General features: G+C 37.1%; 1 protein-coding gene across 7 annotated transcripts in view; it reads right to left on the bottom strand.

Annotated features, from left to right (window-relative positions):
- Positions 1-23324, bottom strand: part of DMD (dystrophin) — a 1313294-nt gene that overhangs the window by 699575 nt on the left and 590395 nt on the right. For all 7 annotated transcript variants that reach the window (XM_054840966.1, XM_054843533.1, XM_054803063.1 and 4 more), the window contains 4 exons: positions 20499-20660; positions 11878-11988; positions 6205-6378; positions 1244-1399 (listed from right to left, as the gene is read on the bottom strand). In XM_054840966.1, the coding sequence (XP_054696941.1) occupies positions 1244-1399; positions 6205-6378; positions 11878-11988; positions 20499-20660 (603 nt within the window). The remainder of the gene's footprint in view (positions 1-1243; positions 1400-6204; positions 6379-11877; positions 11989-20498; positions 20661-23324) is intronic.

Here is a 23324-nt window from a genome sequence, read left to right as displayed (position 1 = left end):
AGGGTAGTTGTTAACAGAATTATTTGCATGAAGTCTTTTTTAGGACAATGCCACAACTCCTCTTCAGAGCTCAAAGATCCTTGTAGAGGACTGCATTTCAGGAGCAGGCAATATGCTCCAGAGATAATGCAGACCCAGAATAAAAAGCCTTTAGGGATCAATGCACTTTTTTTTTTTTTCTTAAATTAGATAAGAGAATATTGGGAAAGTATTCATGTAGTCCTCTTAATCATATGCTAACATACATTAAGCACTGTATAAATATCAGGGGGTTAGGTTTTTTGTTTTGTTTTAGCTTGTTTGTTTGGGTTTTTTGGTGTGTGTTTTTTTAACAGAAGTTTCCTAAATAGTTCTATTCCAAGGTAATACATTCCTCATTACAGACCTCAAAGGGTGATGATTCTCTTTTGCCCAACATGAAGTAATTTGACAACCCATACAGAGTGAAGGATAACAAAGGACTAAATTCTAAACCAGAGTTTGTTGGTATCTGAGTTGTACAACAATGGTAGTTATTCCACATAGTTATAACTAAACAATATTCTATGTGGTTTATATATTAATATAGAAGAAAAGGTAAGTCAGGGTTGTACATGCCATTTAAACCAGGGAACGGTTATGACAATAACTGAACACGTGTTCAGGAGTGCACTCAAGAGTGCAGATGAAGCAAAGCAGAGTGGTACACAAACGCCTCCCGAGGGAAGCTGCAGTAGCAAGAATGTTATTTGAACAGAATTTTGAAAAGCAACAAATGGAAATGAAATACTTAAAAGTCTGTATAGTCAGAGGCAGAAGGAAATGAAAAGGTAGAATTGTCTCTTCTATGAAGTAGCTATTTAAGTAAAACATGAAAAAAATCACAAACAAAATCTAAATATTTTCCTGATCTGAAGTGTTTTGAAACAAGTGACTGTTTAAGGTATTAAGAGAAAACAACATCCCCCTTTGAGTCCTAAAAATCAATGAACTAGTAGAAAAAAAATTTTAAATACTATGTATAATTTTTAACTGTAATAAAGCAATTTTATATTTTTCTAGGAGGTTCTGTTTTTTCTTAGAACAACTGAATAGCCATCCTGATGATTCCCTTTGCCTCCATTCTTTCTATCCCACTGTTTAGAAAATGTGCATGCCTTGAGAGAACCAAAAAAACCCTCCATTTACTTACCATAGTAAGATTATTTTTCACTTTGCAAGTTAAAAAGAGGGCATAGTTTTATACTAAAAACACAGAGCTTACCTTTGCACCCAATTCATTATATTGCAACTTCAAAGCTGTAAGCCTTTCATCCAGTTCTTTTGGGTTCTCCGTCTGCTGCTTTTGAACAATCTGCCTCCCAGTTTTTATCACTGTTTCCACTTCAGACTTCACCTCACTCAGGCTTTTATATAATTTCTAATCAAATAGAAATATGAAAGTGAAATACCACCATTAAAATAAGTAAACCAGAAGACTACTGAAGATATTATAAAGATGCCCTAGAAGTCTTTATGCTGTTTGCTGTATAAAAACACCATCATACATGACTCTGAGCACCTTCTACTCCCATTTGAAAGCTAAAGGAGTTGGGAGATACCATGATATGTGACCTAAGGATAGAGAAAATTCACCCTGAGTGTGTATGTGTAATAAAAAAAGGTTATGAGAAAAATTCATGAGTCTCTTAATCAGAGTTCAAATTAACAGATTCAGAACAGCCTATCTTTACTAATATTGGTTTCAAAGATTTGTCACCAAAACCAGTGGCAGAAATGTTATAGCTAAGAAAGTATGTACCATCAGTAATTGCTATAAGATATGACAAATGCTGTTTTCAACTTGATTTAGATAATGCAATATTTAAAACAACAACAAATGTCTTCTGTCAATACATACAGCTTGTTGGATGTATTTAAACTACAAACAGCCACTAAACTCACAAATTTGACTTTTTTTTCATACTAATAATTCTAGAGACTGGTTGGGTAGAGGATTTCCCTTACATTTACTAAATGTAATACTATTCACAACATCATTAAATAATTAAAAAATCTACATGAAAAATAATATAATGAGGTTAAGTCAAAATATATTAAATAAGCAAGCACTCTTTAAACACAATACGTTTCCCTAATATTTCAAATGAGTGATTGTAAGAAAAATGAAAGCATTCTTTCTTTATTCCATATGCAGAAAGTTGGTACCATCACCACAATGTATGGCTTGGTATCTCAAGCCATTTAACAGCCACATAAATGTCCAGATTAACAGTCATGTAAGTAGAGCAGAAGTTGAATTTATTTTTCTTTTTAATCAAAGATTAAATTCTGCCTTGACGTGGAAATTTCACAGTGGAAAAGGACTGCACAGAGATACACCGTGTCCTTTACCACACAGGTATGCGAAGAATGGCAAATGTGAAGCTGTTGAGAAGCTTTACTGTTGAGTTGTCTAGCTGAATTCTGCATTCTAGCATTTTGCCATCATATGTTGAAAAATAAACTTACTGTCCTATACACTTTGACAGAACTGCAAATTAAATTACACTGTACTTTTTTCACCTGTGATTTTTTGAGCTTTTTTCTCAGTAGCAGTATCTCCCACAATGTAAAATCTGTGTCTAGTACATCTGGACAGTAAAGACAAGATTTTTTTTTCAGCAGCTCTGACAAAAAAATATCCAAGCACATTTTCTCCATAATCTAAAGTTAATTACCAAGCCAATTCTTAACATGATTATTATTTTATTTACTTAAAGTGGTATGTATATATTCCAACTGCTTTCTAGGTGCTTAATATGATAAATATTCTTCATCACTGAAAACCTGTCAACAAATTAGGAAGCTATTGAATGATGCACATTGTTTAAGATCTGATGAGATACTGTAACTAGATTTTTACAATAGAAACAGTAATTGATTCTTTGTATATAAAGATCCTCTAAAAACAGTGTAAGTCTTCTATAGAATAAGATGGGGCAGCAAAAGCTAACTGCAGAGTGAGAATACTTTAATTCAGCACAGAGCTTCTAATTACTGTGTCATTCTGATAAGAATATGAATTTAAGGGTAATTGCATTTAAGAAAAAAACAAGATGTAAAGAAATAGAATATGAATTTAAGGGTAACTGCATTTAAGAAAAAAAAAAAAAAAGATGTAAAGAAATAGAATCGTATTCTTCCACAGTTTTTAATTTAAGTTCTTACATTTAGATCTGAAAGAAGTCGAGGGACAAAAACGTCTTCAGGCATGCCATTGCTCCAGAAAAAACCCCACAGCTGAAGACAAGGATCTGATTGGCCCAATTTTTACTGTTAAAATCTCTATCTTATTATCATCAAGCACATGGTGTTCATCTTTACTTCCCTTCAACAGTAAAGGGTTACAGGATCACAGGGATAGTAAAGGGATACATATAGATTTTCCTCATATTTTTTAGGACATATTCAGGTCTTTTACTCTTGTAAGAAAAGTTACAGCATGCTATCTCATGGAAGTTGTAATCTGTGTTTTTCCTTTCTGTTTTGTGTTTCCTGGCCAGAATAGACTTGTGCATTGCAAAATCTCGTTTGGTTACATCATGGACTTCCATGACAGTAGCATATTGTGGAAAATAGAGCCCATCCAGGGAGATAAACTCATGTGCAAGATGTGAAGAGGGGATTAGAAAGGGACTGAACTGATTGCACTTCGCACATAGTGAAAATACATGACCATTGCTTGAAAGTTCACTGAAATGAGAAGGGTTTGATTTTTTTTTTCAGTTTTGTGAGTAATGAGTAATTTGTTTCTCATTCTGAAACCAAGACAACATTTTGTAATCTTTAGCTTTCTGCACATAATTACATATTTTCAAATTATTTTTTTTCAGTCATTTAATTAGCACCCCATGCTTCTGAGAAGTCTTTGGCATGGCAGAAGAAGAGAACAACATGTCATAGCATCATAGAATGGTTTGGGTTGGAAGGGACCTCAAAGATCATCTAGTTCCAACCCTCCTGCTGCGGGCAGGGACACCCTCCACTAGAACAGGTTGCCCAAAGCCCCATCCAACCTGGCCTTGAACACTTCCAGGGAGGGGGCATTTACAGTCTTTCCGGGAAACCTATTCCAGTGCTCACCACTCTCACAGTAAAGAATTTCTTCCTGATATCTCATCTAAATCTACCCTCTTTTATTTAAATCCATTACCCCTTGTCCTATCACTACTTACCCTTGTAAACAGTCCCTCACCATCTTTCCTGTAGGCCCCTTCGGGTACTGGAAGGCTGCTGTAAGGTCTCCCTGGAGCCTGCTCTTCTCCAGGCTGAACAACCCCAACTCTCTCAGCCTGTCCTCATAGGAGAGATGCTCCAGCCCTCTGATCAGCTTCGTGGCCCTCCTCTGGACTCACTCCGACACATCCATGTCCTTCTTACGTTGGGGGCCCAGAGCTGGACGCAGTACTCCAGGTGGGGTCTCACAAGAGTGGAGTAGAGGGGCAGAATCACCTCCCTTGACCTGCTGGTTACCCTTTTTTGATGCAGCCCAGGATACAGTTGGCTTTCTGGGCTGCAAGTGCACATTGCTGGGTCATGTTGAGCTTCTTGTCCACCAACACCCCCAAGTCCTTCTCCTCAGGGCTGCTTTCAATCCATTCCTCGCCCAGCCTATAGTTGTGCTTGGGATTGCCCAAACCCATGTGCAGGACCTTGCACTTGGCCTTGTGGAACTTCATGGGGTTCTCACGGGCTCACCTCTCCAACCTGTCAAGGTCCCTCTGGATGGCATCCCTTCCCTCCAGCGTGTCGACCACACCACACAGCTTGGTGTCGTCAGCAAACTTGCTGAGGGTGCGCTCAATCCCACCGTCCATGTCGCCGACAAAGATGTTGAACAGTGCTGGTCCCAGTACCGACCCCTGAGGAACACCACTCGTCACCGTTCTCCACTTGGACATTGAGCCATTGACCACAACTCTTTGAGTGTGACCATCCAGCCAATTCCTTATCCACTGAGTGGTCCATCCATCGAATCCATGTCTCTCCAATTTAGACACAAGGATGTCATGGAGGACAGTGTCAAATGTTTTACACAAGGCCAGGTAGATGACATCAGTTGCTTTCCCTTATCCACTAATGCTGTAACCCCATCATAGAACGCCACCAAATTTGTTAGGCACAATTTGCCCTTAGTGAAGCCGTGTTGGCTGTCACCAATCACCAGGTCCTTATTTTCCATGTATCTGAGCACAGTTTCCAGGAGGATCTACTCCATGATCTTGCTGGGCACAGAGGTGAGACTGACCAGCCTGTAGTTCCTCAGGTCTTCCTTTTTTTTTTCATTTTTAAAAATAGGGGTTATGTTTCCTCTCTTCCAGTCAGTGGGAACTTCACTGGACTGACACCCCTTCCCAAATGTGATGGAGAGTGGCTTAGCCACTTCATCCACCAGTTCCCTCTGGACCTGTGAATGCATCTCATCAGGTCCCATGGACTCATGCACCTTCAGGTTCCTTAGATATTCTTGAACCTGATCTTCTTGTATAGTGGGCAGTTCTTCATTCTCCCAGTCCCTGCCTTTGCTTTCTGAGGTTTGGGCAGTGTGGCTAGAGCACTTGCTGGTGCAAGACTGATGCAAAACAGTCATTGAGTACCTCAGCCTTCTCCATATCCTGGGTAACCACGTCTCCCATTTCCTTCCAGAGGGGGCACACATTTTCCCTAGTCTTCCTTTTATCACGGACATACCTACAGAAGCTCTTCTTGTTTCCCTTGATGTGCCTGGTCAGATTTAATTCTGTCAGGGCTTTAGCTTTCCTAACCTGATCCCTGGCTGCTCGGACAATTATATAGAAAGACATTATATATAGAAAGAATTAAATCTAGCAAGGATAAAGTTACTGTAAGACTGTTAGAACTATTTCACCATGTAATTATATCCTGGGAAACTTTGAAATTTAATACAATTTTAAGTGTACAATGTCTTTCTAATTTCATTTGCAAGCAAGTAGGACAAAGAGGATTAACCCCTTCTCTCTATCCTCCTCTCCTTGAAAAAACCTGAACTTTAACTAAAACTGTTCCCATAAATTTAATTCTGTAACTTTGCTCTTAAATCTTCCTCAGAATCTTTTCTAATATCTCCCAAAGAAATATTGACATTATAATTGAAAATGCTTTAAATTTGAAAGACAGAACAGGCAGGAAACAAATAGAAAGACAGTATCTTTGAATATTCACCATGCAATGATCCAACTGTGATTGTACTACTTCCTGCTCAACACTCTTCATCTCCAACTTGGGCACCTGCAACTTCACTTCATCTAAAATTCTTTTACATTCTTGTAGGCGCTGTTCAAAGTTGGCTGGCTTCTGAAACAAGCGAAACTTTGTGGAGACATCCTGCAGCTTTTTCTGAAAAGTAAACATGAGTGAGTAGTAAATGTGAAGTCAAATCAACTCTGAAGACAAGTCTTAGATCTGTTTCAGAATACATAGAATCCATTATCAACCAGCAGTTTCTTATTGAAAGAATTTCAAACTTTTGGGGAAAATACCAGCATCAGAGAACTTTGGTCTTCACAGGAGGAAAAAAATTATTGTATTATCCAGGGGACCGGATGCAGCAGAGCCTGTGACAAAAGAGTCCATATACTCAACTGAAGAAAGGGAGAGTTTTCATTAAATGGATGTTTAATGGCTTGAGAATAACAAACTCACATTCCAGAGTGGACACTCATCAGCTCTACCATGTTGCTGCTTCCTGGTATGAGGAGTGAATCTTTTAGTCCCTCAAAGAAACCCTAATAAAGTGGCTGGGCAGTAAGTAGGTCTAGCACAAAGCGGAGATTTAGAGTATAAAATTGATTTCTATTTCAATTTTAAAAAGCATAACCTAGAGTAAAAAGAAAGTAATTTGAAGGCAGAAAAATCTATGACAAGCACAGCTTCTAATTTCACTATTTTCACAATTTGTTATCTTTGTGCTTTAATTATATAGCTTGATCACATGATCCCTACCTCAAGGGGAGGGGAAATAATTAAAAATAAAGAAAGGGCATTTTAATTATCTACTTGAATAGGAACTAATTTCTTTTTAGAAGTACAGAGCAAAGTACTAGCAGAATAAGTTTTTCTACTGTTTGAAAAAAAAGTCTCTAAGAAATGGATAAGTAATTAGATAGGAACTTAGCATCTGCAAACATACTTTTGATTTTTTTATCTTCATATCCTGGACACTTTATACCAATGTAGTGCTGTTTGTATGATACAAACTTGAGAAAAACTACAATAAGGACTAAAATTAGCTTATAGATAGTCATTAGTAAAAGTGCTTCCCACATCTATCAGATTTCTGTGAAGGAGGCAGGAATCATGAGCAGAAGACAATTCTGGATAATACAGAAAACTGTAGATTTCCAATAGCTCCTTCCAACAACTTCCCTCATTAAATACTCAATGAAATTGAGATCCAACGAGGTAAGAAAGGAAGTCTTTCCCTAGATAAATGTGAACAATTTAATAAAAATGGGAAACAAAGGGTAAGAATAAGTGGTCTTATTTTTCTTCAGTGTGTTTGCATACACTAAATTCATACATAATTAGTTTTTCATCTTGTTGTGACACTTCAACTTGATGAAGATCAAGTCCTGTGGGAAGCTTGCAATGCCACATCAGTATCTGTTACAATCTCTGTTGGTCAACAATTAAAAATTATCTAGAAAAGAGAGAGAATGACAGTATTAATGGTAGAGAAAACTAAAACCATGTGTGACGAGTCACTGAAGGATTGCACAGTACTGAGGAGCTGTAGGAAAAAAACAAGCAAATTATATTTAATTCATCCAAAAAAATTAAAAGTAATGCACATCATGAAAGAAACACCAAGTTTGATACACAAGTGGGATCTAAATTATCTATTAGCACTTTCACTTGAGTTATAATAGATAACTGTAACAGTTATATTATGTACTTATATTTATCTCTGACAGTTAAAAAATCAGCTCAATAGTTAAAAGCAGCCAAACAAGCAAAGTGGATATTTGGAATTATTTGGAACATAAAGAACAAAACCGAAAATACCTGTCACAGTACAAAAGTCATTGTATAAAGCTATATTGTTCCTGGATAATGTATGCAGTTTTGATCACCTCATCACAAAAAGTTATTGTAAAAATAGAAAACATATAAAGAACAACAACAGGACAATCAAAGCTATGTATCTAAAGGTCTCAGTACGATTTAACATACTAGTCAGTCTGGAAAAGAGACAACTGCCGAGGAGTAAAATTAGTGGTATGCAAAAAGTTGACTAGCAAATGATTATTAACTGTTTCTCAAAATTCATGAAGAAAGTGACACCAAGTTAAACTCATATAGGGAAACCAAAATGAACAAAAGGAAGGACAACTTCACATAGCATTCAGTTAAACTGTGTAACTAGCTGTTAAATTGAGTATTCCAGCAATTTACAAGACTTCAGAAAGCATTTAAACATGAGCTTTTAAATATCTCTGTCCCAGAAGTTGCTTAGCTGCAAATCACTGGGAAGCATCACTAAATATTCGCCTTACTGTACCTCACCACTGTCTTCTGGCTACTATTGGAGATATGGGTTTGAGCTAAATGGATCTGTGGTCAGAAGTAACATGAGACTTCTTAAATACTTAAAATGTGTAGTCCGCTGAGTTTACTTCATCTCAACAACTGAATTGATGGCAATATTCAAATGGTCAGTAGGCAAACCTGGTTGGGCTAGATAAAGAGCACAGAAACAACTGATGGGAGAAAAGGAAAGCCCACAACTAAGTCAGTATCATTCATTTTTGATTTGAGGAAAATGTCTTATTTAGAAGTAAAGGATCCATAGTTATTCAAAAGTAAAGCTACAAGTAATTAAATATTTTTAGGGATTTAATGTTGTTTTATATTTTATTACAATAAATAATGTTAAAATATCACTAGGAATTAGTAATGTGGTAAGGGAAGGGAGTCAACTGAGTATCTTTTTACTCTGACAAGTGTGTTTACCTTAAAGGACAGACGAAAGTAATAAAGAAACAAGAATGTCAGTTGTCTGCTGTATAATTTCTTCTCGCAAAGAATTTACTATTGAATTTCCAAAAATAGCCCTTCCTCAGACAAGATTTCACTTCCATGTAACAATTGTTAGCCTAGTATGACTAACTAGGTCCTAAATCACTATGGCAGAAATAGATTTCTGTTTTGCTAATCGTCCTTTTTCCCTTAAATTTAAAAATCAGAACTTAACTGTCAACCTACAGTAATCCAAAAAGCCAGGACAAATTTGGTCACTTAACAGTTGTTTCACAATCTCATTGTAATTACTTATTTTCATAATTGTTTACCTTCTGTCTAGGTAATTGAACTAATATTAGAGTAAATATATGTCAAATGAGAAATGTTACGTAATGCAAGAAAAAGAAATTCATGAAGTAGTTATTTATAAGTGAGAATGCTCTTCAGGAAAAAAAATGAAACATGTTTTACCCCTAAAGGTACTTAGGGGGTAAAAGAATTGGAAAAATTGGAAAAGAATTCAAGAGTTCACTGGCCTAAAATCAAATATAGTCTTAAATACTTGGAACACAGGGTTCAGCTTTTACCCTTTTTGGTAGATTACATTATGCATGTAATGTAATTTGCTATTGTAATTTGCTAAAATGTGCTATTTTTTTATTCATATTATATCTAATGTCAGCAAAATAGATTCGCAAAATGACCCCACCAATCTGTCAGAAATCAAACTGATGCACATGGTCATCTAGAGAAGCCTTTTGAAGAAAAAAATATCCGCACAAAGATAGATTAAGGAAAGAGAAAAAAAAAAAAAGACATCTAGAAAGGTTAGTGCTCCCTTGCTGCTGTTGAATTTATAAACATTTAGATACAAACTCATCTGATGCCTGCATTTCACAGATGAAATACAGGAAACATCACAGCTGCCATGGTGACCATCAGAAGGTGAATTAGTGTAAAGGGAGACAGAAAAATAAGGAAATGTAAATATTCTCAGCAAAGAAAAGCTAGTCCTGTAGATAAGAGAAACCATTAAAAAAAAAAAAAATCAACTTTTTAATTTCAAATTAATTCATTGTTTAAAAGCCATTAATTTTATCCATAATAAAATATAAAACTGAAGCTAAGATACCTAGAAATATTTGACAGAGGTGAAAAGATGGCCTTGTTTACTGTTAATACCATAACAAAATTCTTTGTCTTTCTCAATGAATTATGACAATTGGTTTTGCAGCCTGGGGAACTTTGGCACTAATGCCAAAAACAAAAGCAGCAAAACAGCCAAGAACCCATCACACATTAACAGGTAAAAATGTATATTTTTCTAAGTGCTAATTAAGTCATCGATTTCAAACAGGTCTCTATGGCTATTAAAGCAGATGAAACAAAGCAAAAGCTAACATTTGAAATTGAATGACTGCAATGCACTTCTCAGCATAAATTTCAAATGCAGTTCTACCAAATATTTCTGTGTTGGGTTTGCGTGGCAAGGTTTTGGTAGCGGGGGGGCTACAGGGCTGGCTTCTGTGAGAAGCTGCTAGAAGCTCCCCCTGTGTCTGACAGAGCCAATGCCAGCCGGCTCCAAGACGGGCCCGCCGCTGGCCAAGGCCAAGCCAATCAGCGCCTCTGTGATAACATATTTAAGAAGGAAAACACTTAGAGAGGGAGAGCTTTTGCAGCCGGAGAGAGGAGTGAGAAGATGTAAGAAACTCTGCAGACACCCAGGTCAGTGCAGATGGAGGGGGAGGAGGAGCTCCAGGCGCCGGAGCAGAGATCCCCCTGCAGCCCGTGGTGAAGACGATGGTGAAGCAGGCTGTCCCCCTGCAGCCCATGGAGGAAGGATGAGGGGGTGTAGAGATTCCACCTGCAGCCCGTGGAGGACCCCACGCCGGAGCAGGTGGAGGCACCTGAAGGAGGCTGTGGCCCATGGGAAGCCCACGCTGGAGCAAGTTCCAGGCCGGACCGGTGGACCCGTGAAGAGGGGAGCCCACGCCAGGGCAGGTTTGCTGGCAGGACTTGTGACCCCGTGGGGGACCCCACGCTGGAGCAGTTTGCTCCTGAAGGTCTGCACCCCGTGAGAGGGACTCCATGCTGGAGCAGGGGAACGATGAGAGGAGTCCTCCCCCTGAGGATGAAGAAGCGGCAGAAACACCGTGAGATGAACTGACCGTAACCCCCATTCCCCGTCCCCCTGTGCCGCTGAGGGGGGGAAGGTTGAAGCCGGGAGTGAAGTTGAGCCCGGGAAGATGGGAGGGGTGGGGGGAGGTGTTTTAAGAGTTGATTTTATTTTCTCATTCCTCTACTCTGTTTTGCTTGGTAATAAATTAGATGAATTCCCTCTCTAAGTTCGGTCTGTTTTGCTCGTGACGATAATTAGTGAGTGATCTCTCCCTGTCCTTATCTCGACCTACAAGCATTTCATTATGCCTTTTCTCCCCTGTTTAGTGAATGAGGGGAGTGATAGAGCGGCTCTGGTGGGCACCTGGCCTCCAGCCAGGGTCAACCCACCACAATTTCCAAATATTTTCAAATACTTTTAACTGTAAATATTTTCGAGTACCTCAAAAGGTATACCAAAAAGCCTCACTGTAGTTTTATTCCTTGCAACTGCAGCACATTCAAAACAGCCCGTATATACTGTCCCTGTCAGTTGGTTACATCAGCTCTGCATACCCTAGAACTTTTGCCAACTATATAGGAAGGCCGTAACAGAAAAACGAGCAGTAGGAAGATACGGCCGGTATGCTCTACCTACTCTAATTTCTTAGCTAGAAAGGAGCAGGTAAAACAGAAGAACATTTTAGCTATAGTAATAGTACTACTCATGCTGTTTGTTTGCATGAGTGAAAGAAAGATGGAGGAAATTTTGCATACCTGTGCCACATCAATTTGGGAAAGCACTCTTTTGGCAGCATCTTTACCCCGGTTTCGTTTCTTCATTTCTTCCAAACTAATCTCATGGCTTGTTAATTCAGATTGTATTTTCTATTGAAAAAAAAAAAAAAAAAAAGACAGCAATCAGTAGGGTTTGAAGAAAATATTTCTGTTGTTGATATTATTTGGAACAGTTGATTTTGAAAGATATTAAACAGAAGTACTACACTATATACTGGATCATTAGAGGAAATTATTCAAAGAATTACTTGTTCACTGCCCTGTAAATTATTCAGTTTAGTTTCTCTTGATCATAATGCCCTTTTCTACTGCTCAAACATATATAACTCTGACATTGTGACAATCATGGCATAATCTTGCTAAGAAAATTGTGATTAAATTGTAGGCAAAAAAAAAAGTTATAGATTTCTTTCTTCTGGAGGAAAACAACTATTTTCATTGGGAAGAAAATTAAAAATTGATTATAGAAAAGAAAAATACAAATAGCAAAGTTACTTGCTTCACGATTCTTATTTTTTATTATTTTCACAGTATCATCAGTTGAGTTGAAAAAAAACTGATCAAAGTATCCTGTATGTATATCTTCATCTCACAGAATTGTATCTACACCAGTATACAATTCGTGGCATGTTACTGACCAGAATCTATCTTCACTATCTGTAGATATGGTAAATGCATAATGACATGTAGTTCATTAATACAGGTACTTAATCCATTTTCTAATATACGTTTCTAGTTATCTCTTTCTGTGTACAATCAAATCTTTTCACAAGAAAAATATCAGCCTTTTTGGTTCACCATAAATCAACCTTACACAAAACAATTACCTTAAGTAGTATTGGCAATGTAATGGAAAAGAATTCCCACAACGTACATTGATAGAACATAATTTAGAGTGATTCACATATTTTTATTTTTAAATTGTTAGAAAATGAGAGACTTATTAGCAAAATTACTAGACAAGTACTACTGAGAACAATCACCCTATCAAATACAGACAAGGTATGTCCCCATCAGGAAAGGTATTTGAGGCCATTAGTCCTGCATGAAAAAGTGATTTTAGATTTAATCCTTCCCTCCCCCCCCCCCCCCCCCCATGGTATACAAGTATTTCTCAGATATACTAAAGACTAGCTACACTGACTCAGCATTAGTTATCCCCCCAAGACAAAATGATGTCTTGGAAGTCAGAACTGTATATACAAGGAAGATGCAAGTCTGAATGTTAGAAAAATATACTATATCACACCCAATATTTCAACTGTTTGCTTCTGCATCTCATCAATTAACTGATTTTTGGTTGTATTTTCCAATTTATTTTGTTCAACCTCAGAGTCACTCTGGAAACGACATTATTGAACAGTTCTTATCTGAATAGGTCAGAACAGCACAGTACAGATAAGAGTAGTGTTTAAGCAATTAGGTATTATGGGACATTGCATTGAGATTGTTCTATCTTACTTTTTTTAAAATTGCTCTGCAGGAGAGAGATGAAGCATCATCTACTCTGACATCAAAATACAGAATTAGAGAGAACAAACACATTAGAGGAAAGCTTAAAAGAGAAGTTAGTAAGGATTATAGCAAGAAAAGATATTTTGCATTTGCCACTACTGCTCAGAGGCAGAAAGATTAAACCAGTTCTGAACAGATGTAAGGTAATTTATAACACCTACCTATGGTGCCCCTTTTCATTCAATTTTGACACGACTGTTTAACTTTTTTGTCCGTTTTGCCTCATGAATTTATTACATGGACTTCTTCTAAACACTCACAAGGAACCACTGATTTTCTTTTCCCATTTCTATTATTCCCGCCTCTGCTTTTCTCAGTGATTCCTGTCTGTTTTCCCTTTTACTAAAGAGCAAAAGCTTTGCAGCAAAAATTGCCTTCATTTAATTTCTAGAACATCATAATATAATGTAGTATATGTAATTAATAAATACCACTGTGGTTAAATTATTCTGTCCTACAGGCTAAGGATTCTCATTTTCCATCACTAGCATTTTTTCAGGAAGTTTATTAATTTGCAAAATATGTATGTAAACTGAAATATAAGTGTGTGTGTATGTATCTATGCGTATAAGCTAATTATACGCATAGATACATAAACCAGGGCACTGGTTATGCCTATTCTTATAAGAACCACTTCTAGAGCAAAAGGATTTCAGTTCCAAGGGCATGCAATACATTATTTCTCTCAATTACTAGTCTTAACTTTAAAAAGATGAACAGTGAAATGTAGAGTCTTGTTATATTGGCAGCAAAAAGTAGAGAATTAGCAGTGTAGCTAGTTCTTGAAAAAAACCATTCCTATCTTGAATTAGAGAAAGTAAAAAGAACCAACGTCTTTGTCTCATTTGAAAATTGTCACAAACCTAGCTGCAATCTCATGCTTCGAGAACAGCATTTAGAAAAAACATAACAGGGCATAGAAACAAACTCTGTAACATTATTTGCAACAGAAATTTGAATTAAAATTGATTATATGTCATTTCCCATTAATACTTGCTACCATAATTAGAACATCAGTCATCATATTTACAAAAACTAGAGAAATGCCAGTCAGCAATAATCAGCAAAATCACAACAATGAAAGTAATCTGGAAAAACCCCAACAAACTAAATCATAGAATCATAGCATCACAGAATGCTTTGGGTTGGAAGGGACCTCAAAGCCCATCTAGTTCCAACCCCCCTGCCATGGGCAGGGACACCCTCCCCTAGACCAGGTTGCCCAAAGCCCCATCCAACCTGGCCTTGAACATTTCCAGGGAGGGGGCATCCACAACCTCTCTGGGCAACCTGTTCCAGTGCCTCACCACCCTCACAGCAAAGAATTTCTTTCTAACATCTAATCTAAATCGACCCTCCTGCAGCTTAAAGCCCCAGCCTTCTGTATTTAATTAAAAGGAAGTGATTTATTTATAATCAAAGGATAAAGATACAAAACTATAATATACATAGAACTAATATTGTGGACTAATGGCTCAAAAGGCAAGATTAGACGCAAACACAGATTTTAGTATGAGCAACATTGAAAAGACGACACTACAGAAACAGGTGATGGTTTCAGTTGATGTAGTACCAGAAAGCTAAAAAAAGTCTGAAAGACATTCTGGAAGACACACTGGTGAAACTGCTTTTCTCATGGCAGGTCAGGGATATAATTATCCACCCCAGAACTGAAGGAAACCTCTTGTCTCTTTTGTCTGCTGCTTAAGAAGGAAGATGACTCTGTTGGTTCTGTTACTTCAGGAATGTGGCAAAGTCACAGTAGGTATGTATTATAGTGCACATTACCCTCCAAGATATCCTAATTTCATGTTGCTTGACCTCATTGCATTGTATTAGTTGCCAGAAATTTGTAACACAGGGAGGAATTACTTTGCAGTCAATACTGACTACACTGCCAAGATCACCAAATTAATAAGTTGTCAAAAGCTGGATAAATCCAGAAGAAAGATCCAAGTGATTCATATATTAACGTGTTCCAAGATGGGACAAGGAACCTTGATGTCATTTGAACTTAGAATAAGCAATGAATGGGTGAAATATTTTCTATGGGCATGTACCGTAATGAGGGTGGCCAATTTACTAGTCTTAATTTGACTTATAAACTTCCACAAAAAAGACACTGAATACAGTGAATTAGAGCTGATGGAAAAACTGTGACAGCAAAGGGATTAGGTTAAAATAAAGTTGCTAGAATTAACCGCACTTCTTCCTTTTTTCCCCCTCATTTCTCTTTCTCTGTAAGTCCATTACAGAAAAACAATTCACTAAATTCCTCTTTACTAATTAAACTAATTACTTTTCTGTCTTCTCCACAGGAAGCTTAATGGAAGACACCAAAAGGCTTTCAATTATAAAACAAAAATTTGTTGAAACACAGGGTGATATACTAAAGACAGGTAGTTTCTTAAAGAGAGGACACTTGTCTCTCGTAGGCTATACGTGGTTAAGAGAAAGACCTTTTTATACCTCTCTCTGGCCTTGCAGAGCGGGTCCTTTCCTCACAAAATTTTTCTTGCCTAGCAGGTTTCAGCAGCATTCTGGGGTGAACTGAGCTAGCAGTAGAACCTACGGTAGGTAGATGTAGGTAACCAACCTCCGCGGGCTGGCTGTGGCACCGTCCCCTGCTCTCGCAGGTGCTCCTGCAGTGGGAGGCTGCATGCCCCAGCCCAAGGGTAATGTCCTTTTCTGTCCCACTGGGCTCCCAGCTCAACATCTTTGCTCCCAGAGAGAAGGTTTTCCCCCTTGTTTGGAGGACGCAGAAAATAAATATGCTGCTCCCTTGTCACAGACATTTAAAAGCAGAACATGCTATGCAAAATAAACTAAGCAGTTTTACTATCCTCTACTACACCCACGTTCATCTGTGCACATTTCATATCCTCCAACAAAATACATCAGGCAATACTAATACTGGGCAACTGAAAAGTGTTTAATTCTCAATAACTGAAAATTACATAGCCAGAGTAGTAAATCTTTCAGCAGTGAGTGGTGGTTCTGAAGACAAGAGCAAGTGCATTAACTGAAGCTTCTTCCACTGTTTGTTCATGGAAAACAAGGTCTAAATTTAGCCTAGAACATCACTTTTCTACTAAGAATTTCATTAAGATCTACTGCATGACAGGTCTGCACTTGACAGCAACCCTATGAGTTCTGCAATGGCACAAGATGATGACGACAAAATGACGTGATACAGGCAAAACGATGAATCTCTACTTGTTCTCTGCTTTTTCGTAAACTAATTAATTATGAACTCAAATTATACTAGATTACTTTTGTAATTAATGAGTCCTTCATATAACTCTTACACCAAAATTACCTGGATATGAATTTGCAGATTTGGCTCTCTTGAATTGCAGAGAACAGCTTGCCAGCTCTTCTTGGTGTATTAGGTTTTCTGATTTGTATTTCTCTAAATACCACCCAGCTAACCTAACAGCTCTGAAGAATGGTGCTCAGTTTAACCTCATTTTTGCTTATTTTCACATTTGCTAACAATGACTAAAGAGTCAGATCTCAGCCTAATGTATGGAGAAAATAAAACACTGAGAGCGCATTCTGGTAAGTTAATCTTTCTAAAGGAAAGATCATGCTTCAAGCAGACATAAAAAACATATCTGAAGCAATTTCAGAACTGTTAGTGGTTACTTTTGAATACTCTGAAAGGATTAATAAAGTACCAGAAGATTAGAAAAATGAAGTTGAAGTACCTGTCTTTAAAAGCACACAAAGAATATGTGCCAATGATGTCACACCTTTAGAAGAAAAAAAAAAAAAGAAAAAAAGAAAAAACCCAAAAGCATATAATACATACAGAAAATGATGTTATAGCTGGAATGACATACAGGTAAGTCTCAACAAGAACAGCCTACTTAGTTTTGGACACTACTCTTCAAGAAAGATTAACTAAAGAATCCAAATGAGAAGAACAAATCATCGGAGGACAGAAACATGAGTGACAAGGCAAGACTGAATAAGTTGGACATGACAAATGCAGTTTGTGCAGTTAAAACACATTTAATGCAGTGTTCAGATGCTATGGAGATGTGTAGACTGTGAGAACCTGTATAGTACAGAAATCTGCATAGATACTCAATACACAACAAAATGTAAGCTTACACTTCTGAATAATGCTTATCAGCTATTCCCTCTTTGACCACTGATCTACACATGGCTGAACAAAATAATTCTCACAATTTCCAGCAGAGGAAAAGTAAGTGTAAATGGCTTTAACATTACACATTTTACTAAGTATACAATTGTGAATTCTTTGTCCCAAAATATTAGTCTGAAAGCAATGAAGCATGGCATTATTCTTGACAAGTAACGCATTGCACAATCGAAAAGCTCTGCTATTATATCATCACATTAACTTTGGTTTTGAACATAGCACAATGATTAAAAACAGATTAATAACCATCTTCACTTAGAAAATAGCCAAGCATGTAGTGCTTATCACCACAGAAATGAAATTATTCAAGGAGTTTATTGAAAAGGCAAAGTATATTACTGTTGCTTTTCTCAGAATATTATTCACTTATCTTCCACACTGAATTTTGTTTTGTCTGAATACAGCATGTTTAGTTGTACTCAAAATGAGTCAGTAAGTAGAAACTGTTGGGTGGCAGTGGATCTCTAGCATTAAATTCTCAGTGCCACATGGTGGAGTAAGAAGCACATAGAATTTACATTCAAAAAATGATCCGAAGGAGAAGTTGAACAGCACATATCTAACTCCCTTTTCTTTCTGTCAACTTTCTGAATAAACTAAACTGACAATTTCATTTACAAAGAGGAGCTAAATATAGTTTTATTTTCTCAGATTCATTTCCAATCAGCTGAATCAAAGATTTTCCCTCCTATCAAAGCTCTAAACAGATTTGAATTTTTGAAGCCAACACACAGTGCTCCCAAACCCTCAACAGCTTTCTGATTATAAATTCTCCCATATGTTCTTTTAGAAATGCAACACACATTACTGAACAGTTTGCTAAATCCCTCAGCAAGGATAAACTGACCCCTGCCCAGAAACCAACATCATTGACTGAAAGATTCCTGTTCCAGCTGTGCAGACGCTATTGTAGGATATCTTGTATGAATGAAATGGTTTCAGCTCTACAAAAGAGCTGTGCCAGCAGAAGCTCCACAGGAGATGCAGCCTTTCAGTATATCCCTATTCTGCCACTGGCTGGCATGGCCATTCACTAAAGGAATGACTCAGTATATTTACTGCATATAATGGATTGTTTATTCCCTTTCCTCGTAGGATTTTAAAGAACTTCACAACTGAACTTCAGAGAACTTCAATATTTGCATTAAATCTGTTCAGCTGTTAATTAAGTTTTTTTTTCATTAAGTCCCACTGGCATCTTAAAATAAAAACATGAAAGGAAAAAACTCTGCAGCCTCTATGCTGGTTTTCCCACAGTGAATATAGTATAATCAGGTGAACTCCACATCAGACAATGAAATCTGAAGAACAAAAACAAGTTTTGCAAAAGCACTGAGCTGAAATTTTCCCATGCAAGTGTGCTAATTAAGGTTGGTTGAGTTTTACACTGCTTCAGTTTTGAAGGTCTGAATTGCTTCCTTTTACACAGTCTGTGATCATTGCCAATATTGTACCTAAGGACGCACGTAAACCAGATGCATCCATGGGATATGAGACACGCCACTGAAAATTACTACAATGTATAGGGTCCAAATACACTAGAAAAAAAGGATGCTTTCATATTAAATTTTTCTTATGTATTAGAGTTATATAATTACAAGATGAGAAATTAAACCGATACATCTTTCATGCTGATTTGTATCCCATTTCACAAAAAAAAAGAGCTTATTCAAATTGCAAAGAAGTAGAAAAATGATTCAGGAGAGTGAACTGATAGCTAACATAAGTTTAGGATTCAAACTGGAACAATGATTCGTCTCAATCTTATCCTACTCTTATACTGATGTAAGTTAAAAGCAAATAAATTAGACTCCATTTAAAATTAAGACTGAATGCAAATATGATCCTGTTTTCTAAATATAAGGTTTTTAATTCTTACACAGAAATATCTGCATGTACCTACAAACACACACATGAAAGGCAACTGAAATGTACACCTATCTACGTTTAATTCAAAAGACATGGAAACCTTTATTTTTAAAAGAAGAGATTTTCAAGGCTACATATATTCAGCTCTGAACATACTTAAGATCATCTAAGCTACTCCATACAAGACACTAATTTTTTACAATGATTTAAAACTCTACAGGCATGCCAGAAAAAACACAACTGAATGCTTCTTCTAAAATCATTATAAAGCATTCATTTTATATTTCCCTGTAGCCTTTTTTGTTTGTTTGCTTGTTTGTTTTTGTAATCTGACTTCCTAAATTTAGGTGTCATTTACTGAAATCTTGCTGTAAATAATACTGTAAACTGTTAATAATTTTATACCAGAGATGTTTGGCTTTGTTTAATTTGTATTCTTACCATTTTAATGCTGCAGTAAAGCAGATGTTATAAAAGAAAGAATGAAAGATTAAAAATGAGAATTAGATGTACAATTTTATTTCAAAGGCTCAATAAACCATTTCTAAGCTGTTTCTGTCAAACTTACATGAGCTGTAAAAACTGAACTATAAATAGATTTATGTGCACATCATGAAATAATTAACAATATTGTCTGTGTTTCAATAATTTAGTAACTATGTGTAGGCCACATAATCAACACTGTAAAAGAGCCATCTAAGAGGAGTGAAGATAATGAGTTTCTTCTTTCTAGGATGGGAACTGGATTTTAAAGAGTCACTTGGTTTATCTTTGTCATTTTAAAGATATTGCATAGTCTTGCATGACATTTATAGTTCTTCACATCTTCTGGACAGGTATATAGTATAAAACAGAAGGAAAATACGACTTTACTAGAAAATTAGCTTGAACTTCTCAAAGTAATCCTACCTAAAACTTACTTGCGCTTTCATACTGATCACATTGCAAATCCCCATTATAAATATCAGGCTAGGGGACAACCAAACTCTCTTTGGTTGATTGAGAAAACCAGTAAGCACATCAGTTCAAGCTGTATGTAACTTACCTGCGCTTCCTGAGGGACCTGTGCTGCATCAACTCTGTCTGCAATGTAGGCTGTCAGCTGTTTGTCAATAACACCCAGAGACTCTTGGATTAAGCGGAGGGTTTTGTCAGTCTCCTGGGCAGACTGAATACTCTGTTCAAGACTCTTTTGTCTTCTCACGGCCTAAAAACAATGACAATGTTATCAATATTCACAGTAAAAATGCATACAATACATTTTTTCCCACATTTTTTTTTTTTTCAAACAGTGCAGGCTAAGAATAAAAAAATAGTACTCCTGACTTGTGCTCATCCACCTTTTTGTAGGATAAGTTGCGCATCTTTTTGCCACCCATTCAGTTCTTTTTAGTAACAAACAAACAAACAACAAAACCCTGGACTGCTTAGACAAGTTCTAAAAAATACAGGACCCTGAAAAACAAATGCAGGCGTTGAGAATTTCTATGCAGAGCGGAAGTCGGCAAAGCTGCATAATAAAACCGCCCTGATAGTGCAGTCTTTCACTCTGAGGCATAGCGGTCCTCCTGATCTCATTATATAGTTCAAGAGATTTTGTTTACTGAGAATAGGGTTACTGTCATCACAATCCCATCCGAGACAATCCACTTCAGTAAGTGAGAGGGATACAGATTCTCTTGAGAAGGAGCTCTCTTATACGAAGTATAAATACCTGTCTGGAACAGAGGCAATGCCTACTCTCAAAAAAAAAGAAGAGATGGATCCATGTCTTGTCTTGTCTGTGGACTTGCCCAATCTATTATCACTCTAGCCATAGTCTCTTTTAGTCTAGAAAGTTGTCTCTTGCTTCTACGCCACCATCAGTGCCACAGTGGATTGCCTACCACCACCTTTTAAACAATCCTTTTTTTAAAAGCTCCTTTAAAAGGAGCTCCCTTTATGAGTTACCGAATCAGAACAATAAAATTCTCATTCCAAGTTGTCCTTTAAAGATTTGACATAAATTGGTTAGCTATAACTATTATTTGTAACAGTTTAATGTGATAATTACCAGGTAATAAAGAACATAGTACTTCCTTCCATCTGTTGTTGTGTTCACCTGGGGTCTCATATTTTACTTAGACTACAGCTTCTGCCTAGCAGAGTTTCTGCTTTATACAAAGAACGACAACTACCAGCGATCTCAAATGCAATACAGTTTTTTCTCTGTACAAGCCCAGCCATACTGCTGACCATGGAATAAAGTGACTTTCTTTGACAAAAATCAAAGGAGGAGGGAGAAAGCAAGCAGTCTGTAAATGACATTGCTAGATGTCCTGCCATTTTTCAAGTCAAATCACACTTTTTCTTTTTGGTGAACCAGCTACACTTTAATTTGATTTCATAGCTATTACGAAACTCTTGCCTTGAACAAAAATATCTCTCAGCAATTCCGTGAGAATTCTTGATATATCTGTACCTTCTTCACAGAGCTCAGATTCTCATAGAACTTCACATTTAACAAATGAAAAAGATTCTTTTTTGTAAGCATTCTTGCTAGCTGTTTGACTTAGTTAAAGGATAGGGATCCGACCAGTATTTACTATATTTGTGTTTGTAAGCTGCTTTGTGCTATTTCAAAACAGCCGATCAGATAATCTTGTATCACTGCCAGTTCCAGGAACCTTCTGTGGAACCGAGCAGCTTTACGTAGCGGACCCATGCTGTCGGTGTTAACAGAAGCACCTGAGCCACTGAGGTATTACTACTCCACCAAATGAACCACTGAAACAGTGTAACTTCCCAGTACGCTACTAAGGCTTGCTACTTAAATGACTTTTACCTTCATCTGATTTGAGATTTTATATTACAATGTTCTCAGCCTGTTCAAAGCAGCGGGCTTAAAACCCACAGCTTCCATGTACCTTGGCAGTCCTTACTACTAGTTTGTAACCCTGGCTGAGATACAGTCACTCTCTGCCTTTCCATTTGCGTCGCTGTACGGTAGACTGAAAGAGACCTTGATCAGAAAACAGGGTTTTTAAGGCTCATGGGAGAGGGCATCCTCCTGGAAGCAGGGAAGGACACCTCTCTGCCTTTACCAGTCTCTCTGGCTAACTGGTAGGACTAACCTACATGCATAATCCATTCATACTGAGGGCTGTGGTGTTCTGATGTTCAGGAACGCTCACAATTTAAAACAAGAAATCGAGAAAGTTCCATTCTTATTAGTTATTAAAATAAGTGCCTGCACTTCTTGGAGATTTCAATATACTGGACACAAATTTGGTCTTAAGTTCTTCTGAAAAACTACTTTTGTAGCAATACTTGGAGCTTTGAACCTTTGTTAAATGCTGATCCATGCTAACTATTCTTAGCAGCCAGGCACTTGCTGAAGTATCGATAAATTTGCTGCCAGCCTTAGGAGCAGCCTGCATGTGTGCAATGACGTAGTTATCACTGCATGGAAACTCACAAAAAGTCTTAAAATTGTATGACAAATATGGTGATTGAAAAGTTGTCATCGCTGTGCTGATATAAGCAGAAACTATGTATATAAAAATTCTGTTCTCAAATACAACTGGAAAATGAAAATATTCCCAAACTCATTGATCAAATATTAAAGCAGATAAAGTTAAGAAAGAATTACAACAAATCCTTGCCTGAGTTTGACAATTATTATGGCTGGATTTCAAACAAATATGAAGTCAGATAAATACATATGCATGCTTGTGATATCTTTATGCGCGCACAAACTATGTACACACACACAAAGACAAAACATTCCCCTTTCATCTTCCTCAGAGAGGTTCTCAGGATTACAGCCTGAGAACCTGTGTGACATTTTGCATCTTCCAAGTGAGGTGAAAGTATATCTTTTCCAAAAACT

The sequence above is a fragment of the Grus americana genome, chromosome 1 (assembly GCF_028858705.1).
Source record: "Grus americana isolate bGruAme1 chromosome 1, bGruAme1.mat, whole genome shotgun sequence".
Taxonomy (NCBI): Eukaryota; Metazoa; Chordata; class Aves; order Gruiformes; family Gruidae; genus Grus; species Grus americana.
Note: the sequence above shows the minus strand (reverse complement) of the source record. Positions and strands in the feature narration are given on the sequence as shown.